The 22,771-nt window shown below is 54.8% G+C and overlaps 1 protein-coding gene across 3 annotated transcripts in view; it reads left to right on the top strand.

The window, feature by feature from the left end:
- PLCG1 (phospholipase C gamma 1) overlaps window positions 1-22,771 on the top strand; it is a 47,083-nt gene that overhangs the window by 15,943 nt on the left and 8,369 nt on the right. For 2 of the 3 annotated variants that reach the window (XM_086622698.1, XM_086622697.1), the window contains exons 2-19: window positions 6,092-6,244; window positions 7,193-7,286; window positions 7,777-7,824; window positions 12,697-12,781; window positions 13,541-13,624; window positions 13,967-13,989; window positions 15,112-15,184; window positions 15,523-15,624; window positions 16,400-16,518; window positions 17,421-17,506; window positions 17,838-17,958; window positions 18,398-18,566; window positions 19,012-19,134; window positions 20,032-20,133; window positions 20,366-20,553; window positions 20,854-21,054; window positions 22,097-22,216; window positions 22,516-22,696. In XM_086622698.1, coding sequence (XP_086478824.1) covers window positions 6,092-6,244; window positions 7,193-7,286; window positions 7,777-7,824; window positions 12,697-12,781; window positions 13,541-13,624; window positions 13,967-13,989; window positions 15,112-15,184; window positions 15,523-15,624; window positions 16,400-16,518; window positions 17,421-17,506; window positions 17,838-17,958; window positions 18,398-18,566; window positions 19,012-19,134; window positions 20,032-20,133; window positions 20,366-20,553; window positions 20,854-21,054; window positions 22,097-22,216; window positions 22,516-22,696 — 2,072 coding nt within the window. The remainder of the gene's footprint in view (window positions 1-6,091; window positions 6,245-7,192; window positions 7,287-7,776; window positions 7,825-12,696; window positions 12,782-13,540; window positions 13,625-13,966; window positions 13,990-15,111; window positions 15,185-15,522; window positions 15,625-16,399; window positions 16,519-17,420; window positions 17,507-17,837; window positions 17,959-18,397; window positions 18,567-19,011; window positions 19,135-20,031; window positions 20,134-20,365; window positions 20,554-20,853; window positions 21,055-22,096; window positions 22,217-22,515; window positions 22,697-22,771) is intronic. The other variant, XM_086622699.1, reaches the window with a different exon arrangement.

Below are 22,771 nucleotides of genomic sequence, written 5' to 3' on the forward strand. Positions count from 1 at the left end.
AGTCAGCGAATGCAAAGCGTCGAGCGGGTGCCCAGACTGGGCAGGGCTGCTCATGGGGTGATAAACCAGCTGGTGAATGAGAAGGTTGGCTGCAGTCCCCTTCCAGACTGCTGCAGCTCTTGATAGATGGCACTAGCCTGAATGTCCATTCCAGGGGGCTTCCACTGAAATGTTAAGAGGGAGATGGTGCTACTTTATTCTCCATGCTGTTGCGTCATAGATTTCTCTTATTTTTATCCACATGCACATAGAAGTCATGTCTTTTTTTCTTCTTTTTCCTTTTCCCTCGGGGCTCGACCCCCCAGCACTCCTTCCAGTGATGGGAAGCCTGGGGACAGGCACAGGGTTGTGCTCACCGGGATCCACAACGTTAAAGAGCAGGAAAAGTTTGTTGTTTTTTTAAAAAAAACTCTTTTTCTTCACCAGAGTGAGTAGCCTAGAGGCTTTTCTGCTGCCCTGGAGTAGGATCAGTCCATGTCAGCAGCCGAGGTCAGGCTGGGCTGGGAGTGACCATGTGGCTGTCACTGCACCGCTTGTCCCCAGGGAGACACGCGGCACCGAGCGATGGCTGTTGAGCGGGTGGGTGTTTTCTTGGAGGCTGTCGCTGACAGATCCATCCCGGAAGGTAATCTGGGCTCAACCCTCCTTTTGTCATAGAATCGTAGAATGGTTTGGGTTGGAAGGGACCTCAAAGATCATCTAGTTCCAACCCCCGTGCCATGGGCAGGGACACCCTCCACTACACCAGGTTGCTCAAAGCCTCATCCAACCTCGCCTTGGCTTGTTAAGGTGGGTTTTCTTTAATTATTTAATCAATTTTACATCTTTTCAAAAATCCTCTGGTGGTGGAGATTTTGCAACCCTCGGAGCCTGTTCCAGGGTGTCTTTATCCTTACAACACCCCATCCATCAGTGGTTAAATGAGGCTTGGACAAAGCTTCGGTTTTAAATGACTTTAAGGGTGGATCTGGTTTTCATGTAACCAGAGGGTAATTTTTTTTTTTTTTCTCTTAAACGATGCGGGGGGTGGATCTGGGGTCAGCTTTTTCCTTCTGATGCAACCTGCTCCTGCTGAAAGGAAGGCTCTTTGCCCAGAAATGTGATCGTGTCCTTTCTTTTAGGTGCTGCAGGCAAGCGGAGGGCCAACCCTTTCTGCTGGTCATGGGCTGGGGGCGAGGTTTGGAAGGCTGTGGAGGGTACAACCTGTTTGCATGGCAGAGGCACGGCTCAGCATGCAACATGGAACTGTGTAAGGAGCTCAGAGCATCTCTGGGCTGGATGGGCTTCGCTGCCTCCTTCCCGGAGCCTCTCCTGGCTGCTGCCTGCACGCCCGCCTGGGAGGGCTGGAGGATGGCCAGCGTGCTCTGGGCCTCCCATCTCAGCCGCTACTCGTCTATCCTTGCTTGCTGCTGGTCCCTGCTCTGAGATCTCAGCCCTGCCAGCCTACAGCGGGGTTTGTATCACAGCAGAGAGCTTCCCTCTACCTCTGCCTTTGCTGTAGCACCAAGTTCTTTCTCCTCCTGCCACTATCTGCTGGATGAAGACCAGTTTCTACCTTCTACAGTGACCACTCCCTTCCACAGCACGCTCTGGGAGAGGGCGGTTTGGGGAGGAGGAGACATGGCTCACCTTGGTGAAGGGCACTTATCTTTGAAGGGTTCATCCTGGATTACCTGCCCCTTGTTCCTCTGCCCGGGCGTGTGTGTGACCCACGATGCTGGGGCCTCTTCGGACGCTCATCCCCAAGTCTTTGGCCACATCCCTGGTAGGTCTGTCACAGGAAGGACCCAAGGTGCAGACCCATGGTGGGACACGTGGAACGCTGTTACAGAGCCCACGCTGCCACTCACCTGGGAGCTTGCTGGTGCTGAGCCTGGTGGAGCAGGGGTTAGACATCATTCCCAGCGTGCTCTCTGCAGTTCTCCATTCATTGCACTCATGGAGAACCTCTGCCATGCTTCCAGCTCACCTCCGCTCGTCTGCCCTCTCCTTTGTAATCTCCACTCCCTGCTCAAGGCTGGCTGCCAGGTTCCCCTGGGGGGGCCCAGCACCCCCCACAACCCTCCCTGCAGGTTTGCAAAGCCGCAGGGCTCTGCCTGAGTTAACGCAGGCACCGGCAAGTGGATCCAAGTGCGTGGGATCAGCAGCCAACGGCACTTACTGCAGCAGCCGCAGTGGGAGCAGGCTGGGGGGGATCAACGGGCGGAGGTGGCCCAGACTGGGAGCGCGGGGAGGCTGCCGCGGGCGCTGGGTTTCCTGTTTACGGGCAGGAGGGTGGCTGGGGCATGCGGAGACAGCCGTGTTCGACTCGGGGCTCTTGCACACTGCGGTGGAAATAGTTATGGGTTGGAGTTTGGTTTGTTGTCTGGAATAATGTGCCTGGCTGTGGCGGTGGTGGGGACAGGCGGGAGGATGGGGAGAGTGGCACCAGGGTGTGGGAGAGAGGAGTTAGCGTGAGCCAGGGGAGGGCAAGGGGAGACGGGGCTCGTAGGCTCTGCCTTTGTTGCCCGCAGGCGGGTCGCAAGCTTGCCTGCAGCCTTTCTGCGAGTAGCAAAGCTGAGGTTGAGCAGTGCTCAGCCCGGGCTGCCAAACCCACCCGGAGCAGGCTCTGCACCTGCGGCAGCGGGCCGCGGCTGGTGCTGTGCAAAGCTGGGGTTGCCCCAGGAGCTGCAGCAGCTCGCAGAGCCAACACGAGCAAAATCGGCGAGAGGAAACCCCAGCGAGTCCCAGGCTATGGCAAGATGCCTTCAACATTCCTTCCCCATCTCTCCTTCCTCTCTGGCTCCTGGTGCTGCGCTGGCAGAGGGTGCTGGAGGGGGGACCCGCGGCAGGACGGAGGCAGGGGCCGGTGCATTTAGAAGCAGCGTTTCAGCAGTTGCTTGGTCGGGATGGTGGCATTTGTGCTCGCTGTGCTTCCTGCCAAGAGTCATTTCCTTCCATGCTGCTGGAGGGCCGGGAAGGTGTTTGAGTCGGCAGAGGCAGTGGGGTTTGAGAGGCCGATCTGCTGCTCTGCGGCAAGCAGAGGGCTGCACAAACCAAACCCGAAAGCGCCTTCTCCCCGGCACACGCAGGCATGTTTGGGAGGATGAGAGAGATGAGCAAGCAGCTGCAAGCTCGCGTGGGCTGGAGGCTTTTACCCCGCTCCCTCCGGCTGTGCGGTCCTCACACAGGCTGCCCTTCGTCCCAGGAATTCCCTTCGTGCTTCTGTCTCTCCTAAGCGCCTTGCGTTCTCCAGGGCTCTCTCCATTGCGTGGATTTTAGGTATGCAGTTTGTAACAATAGCTCTGTCTTACTACTCGCTTACTAACCCGCCGGTGCTCCGTGCAGCGAGAGGTGAGCGCAGGGCATGGTTAGCACGCTGTGGCGTCCCGAAGCGGAGACGAGACGCTTGCAGCATGGTGCAAAGGAAGGCCATTAGTATTTTGGCACCTTCCTTCAGCAGTTATTGCCTAGCACGCTGCCACGAAGCCCCAGCTGCCGGTTCTTTCCCTCTGTGTTGGCCAAGCCCTGCATCTTTCAAAGACAGGGTTAGCCTCCAGCCCTGCTGTGCATGTCCTTAATGTTAAGGTGCAAAGACCTTAACGGTGATAAGTTGTTTTTTTTTTAAGGGCTAAAACAACATGCTGTGTCACTAAGGCTGTGAGCCCATGGGCAGGTTACGGCAGGGCACGCTAATGTTTGAACTTCCAGCCAGCTCATTTCCAAAGTGTAAGTGATGCCTTAAAAAGTCCCACCCTTGCTTATTTTAGGGAGCCTGTCCAGCTGCCCTTTGCAGCCCCAGGGAGCTGGCTGTGACTTTTCCCAAGCTGCTGAACTTTGGGGGTTACTGCGTTGATCGGGCTGGACACGTCCCACGTCAGGCAACGCGTGGGCTGCCACCATCTCCAGACCCACACCACGGTGCTGTGCAGCGTGTCCTGCCAAGAGGATCCCGTGTTCCTTGTGTCGGGCTCACGAGTCTCCCGAAAACCGAGCCCCGTGGCTGGCTTGCGTGGTGGTTGTTGGGAGCGAGCACCTTCTCTCGCGACGTGGTTTGGGTGATGAGCAGGTCGCGTTTCAGCCTAGTTGTAAGCTGCAGTAAATTGAAATGAAAGGCGAGTCGATCAGCAGTGAGTGCAGTAAGTGGAGTTTAATTGGGATGAATTACACGCCAGGTTTGCAGTAATCTCCGTCCCACATTGCTCAGAAGCATCATCTGCTTTGGAAACGTGACTCAGAAATGTTGTTATTTGATTCCCTTGAGCATTTAAGAAACCATTTTTCCAGGAAGCAGAGATTCTTGGGTTTTGGGTTTGGTGTGATTTTTTTTTTTCTTGTTGCTGTTTTCTCTTTGTTTTATGGCAATGAGAGTCCTTTCCCAGAATTTCCTCCGGGGAGGGAGGCTGCGAGACATTCCCTTACCCATGTCTCTTCAGCTCCTTCTCCTTGCTTGGTGTTCGATGCCTCGGCACGCTCACAGCCGAACCTGTGGGGTTCAAAGAGAAGCTAGGATTTTAAAAATAAAGTCCATGGGACTTGTTTTACATGTATGGTACAAAACTGTGAGAGGTGGGAGCCCTGAGCTGTTTTCCCACTTCCCCCTGCTCTGGTTCTGACCAGCACCTTGCATACGTTCAGGTTCTTGATACCAGACCTCCCTGGTGGTCTCTGTAGTTCAAATGATCTCCTGAGATGTGGCTGTTTTCATGCTTTTTCTCATGTTTTCTCTCTAGAAGGTGTTTGGCAGTGAGGTGGGGAGGGGGATTCTGCCTGGAACACGGTGAGATTGCTGCAGTCGAGTCTGCTCCAGAGCGGTGGCAGATCCACCACAGCTGGATCTCCAGAGGTTGGGCTTGGTTGATTCTTGCACTGTGCTTTCTTCTGTGGACTTCTGAAGGTGACAAATGTTTTGTCCCTCTTTGGCTAGGGAAGGACAGAGTTTTTTTGGTAAAGACAGTGCATGTATGAAGGTAGGGACTGCCCTGGGCATCTTGGTAGTGCTCGGAGGAACCGTGAGGATGCCAGTGGGGCAAGGGGGAGATGCCAGAAACTACAGGCATGATTCAGGGCGAAAGTGGTGAGGGGGGAGGCGGGGGCACCATTGAGTTGCTTAAACCAGGAATCAACTCAAGTTTCAGCATCTAACTTGAATTTGGAGAGGAGCGGATCTTAAATCCGCAGTGTTTGCAAGATGCAGTAGCTGCAAATGGGATTTCACCCAGCTGGGCAGGAGGCTGTGCCCTCAGAGGGTTCAGCTTGGTAGAAAGGCTTTCTTGAAAAAGAAAAAAGTAAAGTTGCTCTTTTGAAAGGCCAAAAAAAAAAAAAAGGTACAGTTTGCAGATGTATGTTGGGTGGAGGAAGAGGAAAGCATGAGGTGTGAAGCCAAAGGGGGATGGAGGTTGCAGTAGCGGTAGCGCTACCTCGACGTGCTTGGGGATCACCGCGGGCGAGACATCCAACCGTTCTTGGGGGGCACGGAGGGGAACAGGGGGTGGTGACTGGGGAGGCTTCCCGGGGAGCCAGTAGAAGGGGCTGTGCTCGCAGGCTGGTGTGTGCACAACCCGTACGCGCAGCAGATGTGCGAGATAAGCAGTGAGATCTCTGTGCTGCTCTGGAAGGTCGAGGAGCGAGCTGGAGCTCTTCAAGGGCATGTCTAAGGTGAGAGGTGCAGGCAGCTACTCAGGGGGACCTGAGGACCGGACTGACGGTGCCGTGCTGGGGCTCTGGGTGCAGCGAGCTGCTCAGCCCATGGCAGGAGAGGAGCTGGAGGCTGCTGAGATGGCTCACTTGTGGCCTCAATGCAGTGATTCCTCTCCAGGGCACCATCCCCAGCTCCTGCCCACCATCCTTGGAGCCCTGGCAGCTCTCTGCCTGGGTTGGGGCAGTTGTCCCATCCTGCTTCCCAGCATAGCCAGGGAGCACAGCTCCTGGAGCTGAGCTTTTCAGAGCCCAGTACTATAGGCATGCCTGGATGTGCCATCGTGTGATGGGTGGTAATCCAGCTCTTCAGATGACCAAAACTGCTGTGTCCATGCCCTTTCTTCTCCTCCGTCTTCATGGGAATTTCAGGCTATTTGCTGAGCATCCCTTTTGTTTTCCCTTTCTCTCCTAGTGGATATTCGTGAAATCAAAGAGATTCGTCCAGGGAAAAATTCACGTGACTTTGACCGCTACCAGGAGGATCCATGTTTCCGGCCGGACCAATCTCATTGCTTTGTTGTCCTTTATGGCACAGAATTCAGGCTGAAGACCCTCAGCTTGCAAGGTAAAGCACTCATGGCCTCTGGGTTGTGCCAGGGCAGGGTTGGAGAGGTATCTCGTCACCCCAGGACCCAAACTTTCGATGCATCCTTCCATGAGTGATCCGTAAAATATCCCTGGGCAGATGTGTCTTTCACCACACCAAGGGGGTGTCTTTGCAAGAAGGTGACACCGGTTCCCTGAAGGATACACATTCAATTCCTAGTTAAGTCAGTTAATTCACCTGGTAAACCCCAAAGTTGGGTGAACTGAACCCCATAGTTCAAATGTGTGCTTGAAATCAAGTGTTTTATCTCAGCTTGGCGTGTTGGTGTTCATCAGCTGCGTTGTGGTAACCGGCCCCCTCCAAGAAGCAGTAAAATCTCACTCGCTTCAGATGGAGGATGGGCTCATTGTCACTGGCTGCAGTTCAGCTGATGGACGATGTCTTTTTCTGCTCACAGGACACAGTCCTGTGTCTTGTTTAAGCCACGTATCCAAGCGCCAATGGAGGCAGCGGTGCTGCCTCCATAACATCCCTGGCAGATCTGCCTTCTGGGCAATGCTGCAGGACGCAGGGACAGAGACAGCGCTTCTGCCTGCAGAAAGGATGGAGCTGCTGACAGGGAGGGCATGGAGCAGCTGGCACACGTTCCCAAGGAGGTGCTGGCCTGTCAGCCAGGACATTTCTGCCTGGGGACAAAGATAACCCCGCAGCTCTTGGGAAGCAAAGGGAGGAAGGAGCATGGCATGCAGGGGCGAGGGGTCCAGCCAGCCACTGACATCCTGTGGGAGGAGAGCAGGAGCTTGGCAGGGAGAGGAGCGGCCACATCTGCACAAGATGGGCTTTCGTTGGAAGGGGGATGAAGGAAGGAATAAGGGGTTTGATATGCTGGGGATAGTCCCAAGAGGTTCAGGCTGCTGATCGGCTCCTACGTCCCTTCCTGCCATCTCTCCTGTGCCCTCTCCACAGCCACTTCTGAGGACGAGGTCAACATGTGGATCAAGGGGCTGAACTGGCTGGTGGCAGACACGCTGAGGGCTGCCACCCCCCTGCAGATTGAAAGGTGAGGAGCTTGTCCTTGTCCTACACTTGTTTTGTTTGGTTTTGTTTTTTTTTCCTTTTCTGTCTTTTTTGACAGAAAAAGGTGAGCACAGCGACATCATCTCATTCCCTCTCTGAGCTGCGCTGACCTGGCACCTCCTGCCTCTGCGCCCGAGCGGCTTCATCGCGTTGACCCGCTGTGCCGCCTCGTCTGCGGCCAGAGCTTGGTCTGACACGCGCGCAGGGAAAAGGAGCTTTACCATGAAATGGATGTTTTTATGTGTGCACAGCCTGTATTATCTGTGGGCTCATGTTCACGCAGAGGCAGTTTTAAAGGGGGGCAGGTTCCCTGCGTGAAAATATAGGGTCGGCTGCCTCTGGAAGGGGAGCAGAGCCAAGTGGGAAGGAGGGTTGTGGAAGCAGACGGTGTCGCAATGAGCATCTTCCAGAGACGGGAGCAAACCGAACGGGCTGGTCTGAGTGTGTGTGTGTGTTTGTGCCTTTCGGTTTAGGTGGCTGCGGAAGCAGTTCTACTCGCTGGATCGCAACCGGGAAGACAGGTAAGAAGAGAGAAGAGGCTCACTTGCACAAATATGCACTTTTATAGACAGGTTTGAGCTCCAAAAGTTTACCTTTCACTTGAAAAGCCCAGCCTTTGCTTTGAATTTTTTGTTGGATTCTTTAGGTTTTTAATTTTCATTTCCAAGGAACCTTAATTCCAGTCCCAATACTTCCCTGGCTGATTTTCATTGAATTAAAAAAGCATCCAAAAATTGTCTTGCTTCCCTGACCTATTTCCCAGCTGTTTAGACCCAGTAACTGTGAAACCTCTTCACCCCCAGCTGGCATCCCCCAAGGAAGCAAACACCAAAGAGCCAACAGGCAGCTCTGGCCACCCCGTCAGGGCTGTTCTGGTTGTGTTTGCTACTCTCCACCCTGTTTCGATTATTCTCCTCCTCTGAGGTCCATGAGGCCATGGATCATCCCACTGCTCAGCTCCTAGGCTGATGGGTTGCAGCAGGACTGCTGCTTGTTGGGTTTCTTGGGTGAATGCTTAGTCATGTCCTAGCAGGTGACATGTCAGACTTGAACCCGTCGTGAGGAGATGAGGGAGGGGAGCTGGGAGCTGATCCATGATGAGGAGATAAGGGAGAGGATGTTTCTGTTTCCCTGTCAAGGAGGCGAGTTCTACTGCGCTCTGCTTTCTGCCGCCGCTGCCGTAACCAGCTTTCCGCGGCCAGTCCCCTCCTCCTGAGGTCCTGTTCTTTGCCTCCTCCATCCCTGGGTCACGTTTCTCCCCCATGACATTAACTGAGCCCATTAACCTTTCAGCATTGATTTCCATGTTATTGTGCTCCCCTGGGGTAGGGGGGTTCCTCCAGTCCTGCTCTGGAGACATCGCTTACATGTCAACTCATGCCCACGGCTGCGGTGGAGCCCCCAGGCCCCATTTGCCCCCTTTGTGTACCTGGGTGCCCAGGCAGGGCTCACTGCAGAGCACTGGGCACATCCCTGGGCTCCAGAGCATCCTCCGCTTGGTCCCTGCCAACACTATTGATCTCACGCTGTTGCCGATTTCCATCCTTCATGCTGAGCCCTGGAGTCCTCCTCATCCTCGCAGCAAGCTCCTGCCAAGAAACTCATCCCGCAAACCCTGTGCCAGGGCCATGGCTCTCAGGAGCCGTGGGTGACCGCAGTCAGACAGGTCTGTCCTGCGGATCAGCAGGTGAAAATCATGGCTCTGTACCCACCAGGAGAAGTGAGCGGGTCCTCTCATCCTGCTCGGTTCCTGTTGCTGTGTCCCTGCCTCCTGGCCCCAGCGTGCTGCTCCAGGGCAGGTGGACGAACCCGCTGCCGGGCAGCCGGGGGTTAAATTCAACTTGTCTCCATCTCGGAGCAGAGCGGGAGCTGTTGCATGGGGGAAATCCTGCTGCACTGGACATTTTTGTCTTTGCAATGGTTTATATCGTGGCATGACGAGAGCACTGTTGGGGCACGGGGATTTTGCGGAGGAGGGATACACCCTCGCGGAGGCGGAAAGGGAAGGAGAGGTGCCTTTAATCTGTTGCAGCTGCTCTGCTTGTGCCACACATCTTTCAAATCCAGGCTTGGGTTCCACACACAGTGTACTGGTTTTCAGTGGTGACCGGGCATAACGTTTTCTAATTCAGCCACGGAGAGCACTGAGGCAGGCACAGGGGTGGCTGCGTGGGGGTTTTGGAGCGTGAATGCAGGAGAAATGGAAAAAAATTGGTCCTTTTTTTCATCTGGTTATACAGCAAAACTGATGAGATGGCATCATCCAGACAGGACGAGAGAGATGGAATATCCAGATTCGGCTGCCCCAGGCGTGTTCAGCAGAGCTTTTCAGCCAGCCGGCTGCATCTCTCCTGTTGCTTTTCTTAATGTCACCTTTCCGTTGGCGTTTAGAATGAAGCCGGCAAAATACAATATATTCCTCACCTGTCAGTCCAGGGAAGGGAGTTCCATGCAAACCACTGAAGTGGAAGAGCTGCTGCTCCAGCCCAGGCGACAAAAGGAGCAAAACAGCAGCAGAGGGGGAATGAGGAAAGACTTTGGGTCTCCCCATTTTCCGAGAATCCATATGTTTTCTGTAAAGTAGAGGCAGCAGTAAAGGGGCGTGTACATCTCTTGGATGAAATCCTGGCCCTTACGAGGTGTCTCAGCACTGACTTTGGTGTTGTTGGGATCTTTGCTTCTGCTTCCGAGCCCGGAAATGGGTTTGAAAAGGGAACAGCAAGTTGTGGGTGGTTTTTTTTTTTTAAAAAAAACCACTTCTTTTGCAAACCATCCTTGGTCCTTTGCAGAATGGGCAGTTTTTTGCCGGCTGAAGAAATCATTCCCACTGTTCGCGTTCCCCACGCCCCAGCCTCCTGCGCCGGGCCCTTTCCTTTCCGCCTGCTCCCGCTGGGTGCCGGTGCGTACCTTCCCGCGCGCCGGCAGATGTTGGCTGTTTTCACTGGCTGCTGGGCCTTTGGGTATTTGTTTTTCCAAGGGAGGTTAGGTGGAAAGAGGAGGATAACAGGATGCTGGGTTTTTTTTTCCTAACTGCTGTGGAGGAGATGTTTCACCTCTGGCTAGGAGAGCTGCCGGTGGCTGGGAGCAGAGTTCCAGCACTGGGTGGGGGGGATGTTTTCATCCCCTGCAAGAGAGCTGGATCTGTCCTTTGGCCTATTTGTCATAAGACCTTCAGAAACTTCTGTAGAAGAAATTAGTTTATTTATTTAGTTTTTACTTTCTAGGCTTAAAATAGTACCAAGCTATTTATCCAAGGTCTCCAACACTTCAACACACAGCAAATAAAATCCTTCCATACCCCATCCTCCTACTGAAGTGGAGAGGGAAATGCTGGTCACAGCTATTACAGGGTTTGCTCTTGCCTCTGCTGGTGCCGTCACGTTGACGAGCAGTGCCATGGTCCATCATCTCCCAGTGAAACAGCCCAGTGGCCCCTGAGCTGGGCGCTGGCTCCAGCCCGATCCTGCTGCTGCTCCTGCTGCTGCAGCCCCTCCTGCTCTTTTTCCAAGAGCTTTTTTGCAGCGTCAGCTTCTCACCAAGGGGGGATTGCTTCTGGGTGGTCCTGGGGACTTTGAGTGTCCCGTCAGGGGTTCCAGGACGGCTGTTGCGTGCTGTGGTCCCTGACACATGAGGGCATCTCTCATGGGTCACCATTGCACTCCTGGCTTGCTGCCCATTTTCCTGTCACCCAGGACCCCGTAGCAGGGACCCACCAGCCCCAGAGATTGCACAGCACCCAGCGTGTGGCCATGGATGCTGGGTGCATTGGAGGAGGGGAAGGACAGGCTCCTCTCCCCAAAATGCTCACCCTTGGCCCCCGGGGTAACTTCTGGGGGAGGTGGAGGTGTAGGGGGATGATACCAAAGCTGCCACTCGTGCTGAGTGTGACTGGCTCTGAGCTGGCACAGCTAGGCGGGAAGAGGAGGCTGGGGCCATTTGCCAGCTTTTGTTTGTTTTTTTGTTTTGGTGTTTTTTTTGTTTTTCCTGCCCTGCCAGTGAGTGGCAGGACTGCCTGCACGTTCTCAGCCAGCCGGGCACGGCACGGGAGCCCGGCCAGGTCCTGCTCTGGCCGTGCGTGTGTCCCAGCTCCCCACAGCTCTGAGCCCAGGAACAAGGGCTCTCTGTGTCCCAGCGGCTGCGGTGGCCCTCGTCTCTGCAGCGCCTGACACCAGCCAGTTTCTCCCTCTCCTTGGGGCTCCCTCCATCCTTCCTCCTTTCTGTGTCGGTCGAGATCACCCCGTTTCCAGGAGAAAGCATAAAAGAGACACGGTTCACGCTGCCCCTCTGCATCACTGCAGGTGACAGCGTGACCCCTACACAGGACATCATCCTCCCAAATTTGTACTTGCACCTCAAAGCCATGAGTGTTCCCAGGGTCAGACCTGCCCTGTGCTTTACAAAATGGGGGAGCATTCTGTAGAGTCCTGGGCTCCCACTCGCTTGGCGGGGGGCAAAAGCAGCATCTGTGATTGCTGGGATGGACTCAGAGGACTTGCTTTGAAGGCAGGAGCTGCCAGAAAATGATTGTGTGCAGACCTCTTGGCTTCTTAAATCCTGCAGATGGGAGACATCCACATTTTTCCTCCCTGCAGGGCCGTTGCCCCATGGGGAAACTGCGTCGGAGTAGGCAGGGGCGGCCCAGGGCTCCTGCTGCCTCTGTCTGCCTGCACAGGTGTGGGATTCTGCTTGGGATTGGCACTGGAGCCCTCCCTGGTCCGAGAACCAGCATGTTTGGTGTGAAGGGCCTCGAGGTGGGGGAGGACAGCTGTGCCGGCTGCCCTGTGCCAGCAGTATGCGTGGCAATGGCTGGAGGAGCGCAGCTGGGCATGACGTGGCAGCGCTGTGCCTGTGGCTAGACACTGAAAATGCCTTTTTTTCCTCTCTTTAAGATAAAATTAGCCGGGTCCAAACCACTTGCAAAGCCTACCCTCCTCCAGCTCCCTCTGCGGGCCAGGGAGTGGATTTTGGAAGTGGTTTGGTCACCCACATCCATGTTGGGGCACAGATACTTGAAAAACGCTTCCAGTAAAGCAGTAGGCACCATGTGCCCATCGCGGCATCGGCTCGAGCAGGCTGAGGGTGCTGGGACTCGCCCTGCGGTGCTGGGAGCTTGCAGGAGCAGCGTTTGCAGTTCCCATGGAGATACGAGCATCTCTCTCTGCTCCCCACATCCAGCACAGACCCAGAGTTCATTGGGGTGGAAAGAGTTCTTCTGCTCTGCCTTTGGTCCCAACCCCGGTGTCCTGCCAGGGATGCACGTTCGTCCTGGTGTGTGACAGCTGATGCCCCTCTGGGCACGGCCACTTGGTGCGTGTGGTGTCCGGGTCTCGGGGTGGGACCCCTCCATCCCAGAGCTCCTGAACATGTTTCCCCTCTTTCCCCTGCTGAGCCAGGATCTCCGCCAAGGATCTGAAGAACATGCTGTCTCAGGTCAACTACCGGGTCCCCAACATGAGGTTCCTGCGGGAGAGGCTCACGGTGAGTGTGTGACTTGTCTGCGCTGGGGACTCTTGGCGGACCGTTGCCTGCCTTTCAGCAAAACCTGGTGGTGGTTAAACTCCCACGGCACGTTTGCATATAGCAGAGGCTCCCCGCCATTCCCAGGAGGGCCCCCACCCACAGCGGCAACTGAAGAGGTGCCAGCTCCCACTGGGTGCCGCACCTTGGCCTGTTTGTGGCCAGCACCATCTCCTCGCCCCACCCTGCCTCCCCCGTGCCCTGCGTTGCTCCTGGCTCTGGTCTAGGGCTTTGCCCTGGTCGGGTGATGGATGGCCGGCCCTGCCGGCATCGCCGCAGACCCGGGAGCGAAGGGTCATCTCATTGTGACCAGCCCTTTCCACCAGCGCTGGACTCCGAGACCAAAGAGCGGCATGTCCAAGGAAGGGCATGTGCTTGGGGTCTTGTAGTTTCCACATGCTTCAGATGCTCCCTGTGAACAAAAAATTAAAATGATCCTCTCGTAACTGTTGGAGTAAGCGGTAACGCTTTTGGTCAGTGCTGCGGTGCCTTTGGAGGTTCGCCTGACTTGGTTTGGGATGTGCCTGTGTCCTGGGCACTACGGGCTCCCCCTGGCCCTGGCAGAGATGGGCAAAGGCGGGAGGCAAAGCCTGGCCAGGTTTTGGTCTTTTCCTCCTTGTTTTTTCCCCCCGGGAGTCCTGGTGGGAGGTGACGCTCCTTGGGCCATGCAGAGTTGCCCGTGGCCCCTGTAAAACCTCTGAGGGTTTTTTTTTGCCGCAGGACGTGGAGCAGAGGAACGGGGATATCACGTACGGGCAGTTTGCACAGCTCTACCGCAGCCTGATGTTCAGCGCCCAGAAAATGGTAAGAGCTGAATTCCCCAGGGTCGGGAAGGGGAGGGAGAGACCGTGTTTGTTACTGGGCGTTCCCTCTTAATTGCCTTTTTAATCCTGCTGCCCTCGGCTAATAGCTCTTGTCTCCTACCTCTGGGCCAGGGATGGTGGGGAGTAGAGACATTACTGCCTTCGGCTGGTTAGCTGGGGGCTGCTGGGGCGGGGGGAGGCGGTGGGTGGGCGCTGGCTGCACGGGAGGCAGAGCTGCGCAGTGCTGGTTTGCCGTGCCCGTTCCCTTCCTGATCGATTTGTGCTTTCACACGCGTCGGTGAGATCGAGTGCGAACCCAACGCCTGTGCTTCTTCTTTTGCAGATGGATGTCCCGTTCCTAGAAAGGTGGATAATTCTCTGTGTTTGCTGGGGAAGGGGCTGTTTTCTTTTGCTCCATAAGGTGCTTTGGTGCCCGCAGCAGTGTGTCGGGTGCTGCAGACCTCTTGCCACCGCACTTTGTGTGTTTTTGCACTCTTTGCTGTGGACGCTTCAGCCTGGGTCAGTAAGGGCTCCCTTCCTCCCTGGCATCCCACTGAGATCCAGCTCAGGTCAGTCACCTCCATAAATGACCAGTTGGTTTATGTGAAGTAATCAGACCGTGAGCCAGCTCCGAAAGGTTATCCTTGTGGGTGGTGCTGGTTGGCCACAATGCCAGGGACTGTGCAGGCTGTGCCTGTGGCGCCATCGCCAGCTGTGCCCTCCCCTGCCCTGTGCACATCTCAGCCCTGGTAAAACCAGCTTGAATTTAGACACAGAAGCTAAAGAGTGAAAAACGTATTAACTTTTCCAGGTAATTCCCCATGGTTTTCTCTCTTTTTTTTCCTATAACCATAGAAAAGGGCACTGGCAGGACCTCAGCAGACCATCTGAGTCATCCCTCTGCCCAGAGCAGCCAGCGCTGCCCAATCCCTTTCTGATTTTATTTGGTGTCAGTCCCCAGCATGGCCCGTGGCTGCCCATTGAGGCTTGGTACAGTCATGGACAAATTTTTTGAGATAATCACCTACAAACGGTTTCCTCCTTCATTCTCTGCCTTGTCTCCTTGAGTCCATGTCCTCTGGGTACCTGCAGGTCTGTCCTGTCTACATCACCCCTCAACTACCCTGCACCTATTTAGTTCTTTTCATTGTTGTACAAGCCAGCCCCTCTATTTTTTGTATAAATCAGTCCCTCTGATGATTTTTGCTGCCTTTTACCAGACTTTCACATTGTCGTACCTGTGGCAGTGTGACTCCTGGACTGCTCCTGGAGCACTCCCTGGCTCCAAGGTGTGGACTTATAATCTCAGCTGCTGTGTTTGCAGTTGTACCTTCCTTGCCTCTCTCTGCGCATCCTGCTCCACTCTTGCAGTGCCGCGCGCTCTGCGCAAATCTTTCTTGCACATGCCGTGGTGGTGGCGGGTGGCATCTCACATGATGTTGGTCCTGATGTGCTGCGTGAGTGATGGAAGCTTCTCTCTGCTCTCAGGGTTGGAGAAAGGTCCGAGCACTTCAGGGTTTCGCTGCTGGAGTTGCAGAACTTCTTGCTGGAGTACCAGAGGGTAAGCAGGACATGGGCCCAGGGGAGGGACAAGGAGATGGGATGGCAGATGTGTGCAAAGGGGCTGTCAGAGAGAAAAATGCATGGCATGGAGAAAACAAAGACCCCTTAGAAACAGGGCAGGCATTGAGAAAACGAAGACCCCTTAGGAACAGGGCAGGTTTCTGCAGTTGTGTGCTAGCTGGCATTTGTGCCAACAGTTGAATTCCTGGCAGAGATGGTCTTGCACTAAAAACTGCCTCTTTAATGGTTAAAGCTTCTAGCTGGACGAGCTGCATGTGGTTTTGAATAACACCTTGTGTAACTGTTTCTGGTTTATGTCTCTTTTGGGGTTTGCAGGAGCTCTGGGCTGCAGATGCCCTCCAGGTACAGGAATTCATGTTCAACTTTCTGAGAGACCCTTTGAGAGAGATTGATGAGCCTTATTTCACCCTGGACGAAGTAAGACATGCTGAACGCTGGAGTGGATGGCGTGGGGTGGAGCAGGGGGTGACATCCCCAGCGTGACGCGTGCTGTGGTGTGACAGCTCTAATGTCTGTCCTCACTGCAGGGTGGTGGTGCTTAAAGGGTTGTGTCTCCTGCGAGCTGCGTATGAGATGAACGTGGTGGGTGAATGTGGTGGGTCACCACGTTGCAGGAGAGCTGGCTGGTGAAGGGAATGACTTCTGGGCTCCCTTCTGGTGCTGAACGGGTGCAGCTGGGAGCGCTCATTAGGCAGTTCGTTTCGGGGAGGAAAGGGACTGTGTTTGGCTTAGTGCCTCTTTGGGGCATGTAAGGATTTCTTCAAAGTAAGAATTGCTGAAAACAAAAGAATAAAAACATCTGGAGATGACCATGTCCCTGGCAGTTGGGACCTTTAGGACTCCCATGTAAAGGTCCCCCAATCCATATGGCCTTAAGGAACTGTCAACTGCAATGTGAGCTGCAAAATAAAATGCAGAGCAATTCATTTGTGGCCAGCTGGATCAAAGGATTTGTACAAAGCTCTCTGGCACAGCTCAGGGCAGGTGGCAAGGCCTGACACTGGGGTTACTGGAGCATGCTGGGTCAGGTGGCTGTGTGCTGTCTTGGTTGCCTCTGGTCAGTTTGTGATGAGCTGAGAAAATAGGTCCCTGCTCAGTAGCTGCTGACAGGGAGGGCGAGATGTGTGTGAAGCTGAACCACAGCACCCGGCTCCTCCGCATCATTAACACGCTTCTGTTTCTTCCTGAGCAGTTTCTCACCTTCCTGTTTTCCAAAGAGAACAGCATCTGGAACTCACAACTGGACATGGTGTGTCTGGAGAACATGAACAACCCCCTCTCCCATTACTGGATCTCCTCCTCACACAACACGTAAGGACTAGGGGATGGCTCTCTCCACTCGTTTTCCCATGCCAGGGTGGGACTCTCCTGCTTTTGCCCATCCCAGTGATGTGACAGGTAGACTTTTCCAGCCTGGGGTCAGTACATCAGAGACCTTCCTCATGGTGCCCCAGTCCTCCCTCCATCATTTACCGTCAGTGTTTTGCTCTGGTGTTGTCAGCGGCACAGACTCTGCTTTCAGGCCGTCACTCTGGTCATTTCTTGCCATCCATAGAATCACAGAATGGTTTGGGTTGGAAGGGACCTTAAAAATCATCCAGTTCCAACCCCCTGCCATGGGCAGGGACACCTTCCACTACACCACATTGCTCAAAGCCTCATCCAACCTGGCCTTGAACACTTCCAGGGATGGGGCATCCACAACTTTCCTGGGCAACCTGTTCCAGTGCCTCACCACCCTCATTGTGAAAAATTTCTTCCTTAGATCTAATTAGCAATGTCATCTTCCACAGCCTCTAAGGACAGATGTGACAAAAACCTGCCAGGCCGAAACTGGCCATTTTCCTTCTCTGCTGCTAAAAGAATCTTGCAGGAACTGCATTCTTTGCAGACAGGCTCTATCTGTGCTCCACATTCACAGGATGCAGTGACAGAACTGCAGCCCAAATTTACAGGACCGTGAGCCTAAGCCAGCGGGGACCTGAGCAGCCAGAGGGCAGGCGGTGAGCTCCTGCCTGCCTGCAAGAGCTGGTTTAACTCCGCTCTCAGGCTGCGTCTGTCCGGGGCAGGTGGCTCTTTGTGGCTCCAACACTGATATCACTCTCTGAGACTTATCTCAAGAGCCAGCAGCAAGGCTGGACATCCAAGCAGGGCTTGGAGCCCCTTGCAGTAGGGGCAGAGTGGAACCCCTCACCTTTTCTCTCACATGAAAGGTACTTGACGGGGGATCAGTTCTCGAGTGAGTCCTCGCTGGAGGCGTACGCCCGCTGCTTGCGCATGGGATGTCGCTGCATCGAACGTGAGTACCCGGAGCCGGCACTTCTGTCTCTGTCACCGTGACGGGTTGTGGCAGTCGGGGAAGGCTTTGTGTGGAAGGCAGGGCTGAAGGTTGACTTGCTGGTGGCAGCATTGTCACCGTGATGTGCTGAAAGGGCTGAGGTGGTTTGCTTTGTGGAACTGGGTGGTACATGTCCAAGCTTTTTCTCTCCAAGAAGGATTTTGACTTTCACCTCGCTCCTTCATTGCCATCCAATGCGGTTCCCAGCAGTGTGTAGTTCAGTCCATCTCCTGTCCGTGTCATGTCTATATTGCAGCCTTTGGGCTAAGTTTACCCTCTGGGTCTCTTTCAGTGGATTGCTGGGACGGTCCCGATGGCATGCCGGTCATCTACCATGGACACACCTTAACCACCAAGATCAAGTTCTCTGACGTCTTGGTCACTATCAAGGAGCATGCCTTTGTCACCTCCGAGTAAGTATGGCAGGGTCCTGAACTTCAGCTAGCAGAGCTGCCAGGAAGGCAAAGAGAGGGTAGAGCCAAGGCTGTAGCAAAGTGAAACCCACTTTTATGCATAGACCCCACACAAGATCACACACCTGGGATTCGGTGAGAAGAAAGCATGTTGTGCCTCCCAGCCAAAGGGAGACTTCACCCAGAAAAAAGTTGTGGAAGGGAAGGCCTTGGGTAAATCCCAGTAGTTTTCCAGTCCTTCTTCACTCGGTCCATTGCCAGCAGCGGTGGGGACACCTTGCTGTAGGGTGGTTGCATTGAACGCTCAAGAGAGCACAAATCTCTGATGATGCAAACTGCTCTTTGAGGGCACAAAGGCCAGATTTTGAAGTGAAGCTCAGAAGGCATTGGTCCTGTCCAGACACTGCCCTGGTACTGACGGCTCTTTTCCTTCTCCCAGTTTCCCAGTCATTCTGTCCATTGAGGACCACTGCAGCATTGCTCAGCAGAGGAACATGGCTCAGAATTTCAAGAAGGTCTTTGGGGACATGCTCTTGACCAAACCAGTAGATATTTCTGCTGATGGCCTTCCCTCTCCAAACCAGCTCAAGAGGAAGATTCTCATTAAGGTGAACTCCCCAGCAAGGCTCCAAAGTGGGGAGAACGGGGGCAGGTGGGGTGAGGATGTGGGACCAAGGGGAGCTGCTTACCTCTGGAAGGGACTGATTGGCATGAGGTGGAAGTGGAGACCTGATGCTAGAAACAAATGGAAACAAAGAGCTCTCTCGCTTCAGAGATGCTGCTGGGAAAGGAGCTCAACAGCTGGGTGCCGCCTTTCTTGGGAGCTTGGGGTATGTTGGTGTTTCTGCTGCAGAAATCACCTCTGGGAAGAAAGAGTGGGACTTTAGTGCCATTTGATGGTCTCTGTGGCATGAGGCTTACCTTGATCCTTTCAGTCTGGAGGGAACCCAATGCAGCAGAGTTGGAGTTTCAGGGTTGTTCACCAGGAAATCCACGCTGCATTTTGGGTGCCTGCTCCCCTCCAAGTGCCTGACCCACTCTCTTGTCCCACAGCACAAGAAGCTGGCAGAGGGCAGCGCTTACGAGGAGCTGCCCACATCTGTCATGTATTCAGAGAACGACATCAGCAACTCCATCAAGAATGGGATCCTCTACCTGGAAGACCCCATCAATCACGTATGTCTATCTCCGTGGATGACACGGTAACTCTGTAGGGCACTGTGTGGTGCTGGAAGGAAGGGCTGTGGTGCAAACAGTCTAAGAGGCAGTTGGTCTGTCCTGTTTCTCAGGAGTCTCCAAAGCCGGGGGGAGGTTTTACACCGGCGGTCTCCTGTGCTCTTCCCCAGGCATCTCGTGTTGGCCCTTGCTAGAGGCAGAAGGCTGAGCTAGAGGGAGCTCTGGGCTGATGCTCTGCAGCTGCTCTTTGTAATCCGTGTAGCCTGTTGTCTGCTGCTGCAGTACGTCCTGGCGCTGGCCTGCCCTTCTGGACCTGCCTCCTGCCAAGTGCCCAGGCACTGAACACCCCTGACCCAGCGTTCTGCTTTGTGTAGCGCCGAGCGTTCGTTTCACTGTGTGTGTTTACACACAGTCCACTTCAGCTGCTTCGCTTTGCTCAGGATCCGTCAGGCAGAGTCACGTGTGAATGAAACAGGTTTTGGGAAAATAGGGAAGGGCGATGGTAAAGCCACATAACCGTCTCTGGCAGCCTCACCTCTGACAGCCCCGTGCTGAGTCCATGCAGAGTGGTTCCTTTTGCATTGATTTGCTCTTCATTTGGGCATCTCTTTCTAATACCTGCTGAGGTGCTTGCAGTGTGATCTGCAGTCCCATCTTATGTAAGAACGATCACATGCTGGTTTTTTGCTACTGATAAATCCGTGCTTCGGATCTCAGAGATGTCATGGAAGCTCCTGTGACTCCACTGAAATCAGCATTGCTGGTGACTCTTCTTTGCAAACCCAATCACCCCTCACTGCTTGTGCTGATCAAGGAGGAAAGATCCAAGAGACAGGTGATGGGCCAGCTTGGTGCTTCCTCAGGAGGTCTCTTTGCCCAGAGTTTGTTTCCTTGCAGGAGTGGAACCCGCATTACTTTGTCCTGACCAGCAGCAAGATCTATTACTCTGGGGAGACCACCAGTGACCAAGGAAACGAGGATGAGGAAGAGCAAAAGGAGGTGAGGGCTCCCTTGTGTGATGGCAAGTTGTTCTCCTAGAGAAAGGACTTGGCTGCCCATGGAGCTGAGCATCTCCACTGCCAACTGACTTCAGTGGGAGATCCCATGGTGGGAAGGGTGGGAGCTGCTTCGGAAACTCCCTGGCCCTGGTTGGAAGCCCCTGAGCAGAGCAGTTGCTGGCACGGCGAGCCTGCCCTCAGTGACCCAGGGTGGTGGGTTCTTCTTCTGCCAGGTGAGCAACAGCACCGAGCTTCACTCCACGGAGAAGTGGTTTCATGGCAAGCTGGGAGCGGGACGCGACGGGCGGCACATCGCGGAGCGGCTGCTGACGGAGTACTGCATCGAGACGGGGGCCCCCGACGGCTCCTTCCTCGTCAGGGAGAGCGAGACCTTTGTTGGAGACTACACCCTCTCCTTCTGGTGAGGGCCATGGGCACCAGCCCGCTGCTCTGGGTCGCTCCAGGGGTAGTCTTCATCTGGACACCATCTTCAGTGGTGGGGTCCTGTTCCGCAGGGGTCCACGAGCGGATTTCTCCCTTCTTTCTGTGTCCCAGCGTCACGTCAACTCACTGTCCCAGTGCGGAAGGGTCAAATTCCTTGGGACCCTTGCAGGAGGGGTCTGCTGTGGGGCAGGGATGCTGTGTCCAGGCTGGAGCTGTGCCTGAGGCAGGTGCAACATCTCCACAGACGTCCCTGGTTTAGCCCCTCCCTCCTCCGCAGGCGCAACGGGAAGGTGCAGCACTGCCGGATCCACTCACGGCAGGATGCCGGCAGCCCCAAGTTCTTCTTGACGGACAACCTGGTGTTCGACAGCCTCTACGACCTCATCACCCACTACCAGGAGGTGCCGCTGAGGTGCAACGAGTTTGAGATGAGGCTGACAGAGCCAGTCCCACAGACCAATGCCCATGAGAGCAAAGAGTGAGTGGGTGTTTGGGGTGGGTGGGTCGTGTCCACTGGGCAGCTGGGACCCCGTGGAAGACCCTTCCAGGCCTCTCCGCGATCATTCCTTCTCTGCTGGGGCTCTCCGGTCCCCACATGCTCCCCGTGTCACAGCAGCCATGCTGGCCAGCTTCACTGTTGATGGAGCTGGTTGTCTTGTGTCGTGGTTTAACCCCAGCCAGCAGCTAAGTCTCACCCAGCCGCTCGCTCACCCCCCGTCCAGTGGGATGAGGGAGAGAATCAGAAGGGTAAAAGTGAGAAAACTCATGGGTTGAGGTAAAGACAGTTTAACAGGTAAAGCAAAAGCCACATGCACAAGCAAAGCAAAACAAGGAATTTGTTCACTCCTTCCCATCAGCAGGCAGGGTTCAGCCATCTCCAGGAAAGCAGAGCTCCATCACACGTAATGGTTACTTGGGAAGACAAATGCCATCACTCTGAACGTTCGCCCCTTTCTTTTTATTCTCCCAGCTTTATATGCTGAGCATGACGTCATATGCTATGGAATATCCCTCTGGTCAGTTGGGATCAGCTGTCCCAGCTGTGTCCTCTCCCAGCTTCTTGTGCACCCCCAGCCCACTCCCTGGTGGGGTGAGAAGCAGAAAAGGCTTCAATGCTGTGTAAGCACTGCTCAGCAAGAATGAAAACATCCCTGTGTTATCAACACTGTTCCCAGCACAAATGCAGAACACAGCCCCATACAGCTACTGTGAAGAAAATTAACTCTATCCCAGCCAAAGCCAGCACATCTTGGAGGCTCAGTGCAGAGGAAGGAGGTGCTGGGCTTGGCTGGGCTGCCCTTGCCCATGCCGCATGTCACCAAATGGCTCTGCTCCTGCCTGTCCCACAGAAAGGAGAAGACTGTTGCAGTGTGACATGTGTGATGATCTCTGCTCCCTGTCCTCCTTTTCAGGATCCAGGCAGCCTTTTGTGGGCTGGAGGGGAAACTGTGACACGGCAGGGGTGTGGGGTGGGCTGGGTGTGCAGAGACCTGTGCCCAGTGACGTGTCTTTCCCCAAAGGTGGTACCATGCCAACCTCACCCGGGCCCAAGCCGAGCACATGCTGATGAGGGTGCCACGCGATGGAGCCTTCCTGGTGCGCAAGAGGAGCGAGCCCAGCTCCTACGCCATCTCCTTCCGGTGCGTCCCTGGGAAGAAGGGTGGTGGGCTGGGATGCTGCAGGGTGTGAAAGGGCAGGAGAAGGGCCATGAGCCTGACGTCAGCTCTCCCAGACCTCTTCTCACTCCTGGATGGCCCTGGATAAACCTTACAGCCCCTTGAGAGCCTTCAGGACCCCGCTCCTCCTCTCATCTCCTGATGGGAGATAGCTGGGCTTGGCAGCCAGCCTTCAGGCTCCTTTTGCTTGGGTGTCTTTATTTTGGCAGAGACCTTCTCTTGCCAGGTGCCAAGGGGCTTCTCTCTGTCTTTCCACCTGCCAGGGCGGAAGGGAAGATCAAACACTGCCGAGTGCAGCAGGAGGGCCAGACTGTGCTGCTCGGCAACTCCGAGTTCGAGAGCCTGGTGGACTTGATCAGCTACTATGAAAAGCACCCGCTGTACCGCAAGATGAAGCTGAGATACCCCATCAACGAGGAGACGCTGGAGAAGATAGGGACAGCGGTGAGTGTGGGTGGCCGTTGGAGGAGCTAAGCCAAAGGATGATGGACGGGTCTGTTTTGAGCTGGTGCCATGAAG

The sequence above is a fragment of the Tauraco erythrolophus genome, chromosome 18 (genome assembly GCF_009769465.1).
Source record: "Tauraco erythrolophus isolate bTauEry1 chromosome 18, bTauEry1.pri, whole genome shotgun sequence".
In the NCBI taxonomy this organism is placed as follows: domain Eukaryota; kingdom Metazoa; phylum Chordata; class Aves; order Musophagiformes; family Musophagidae; genus Tauraco; species Tauraco erythrolophus.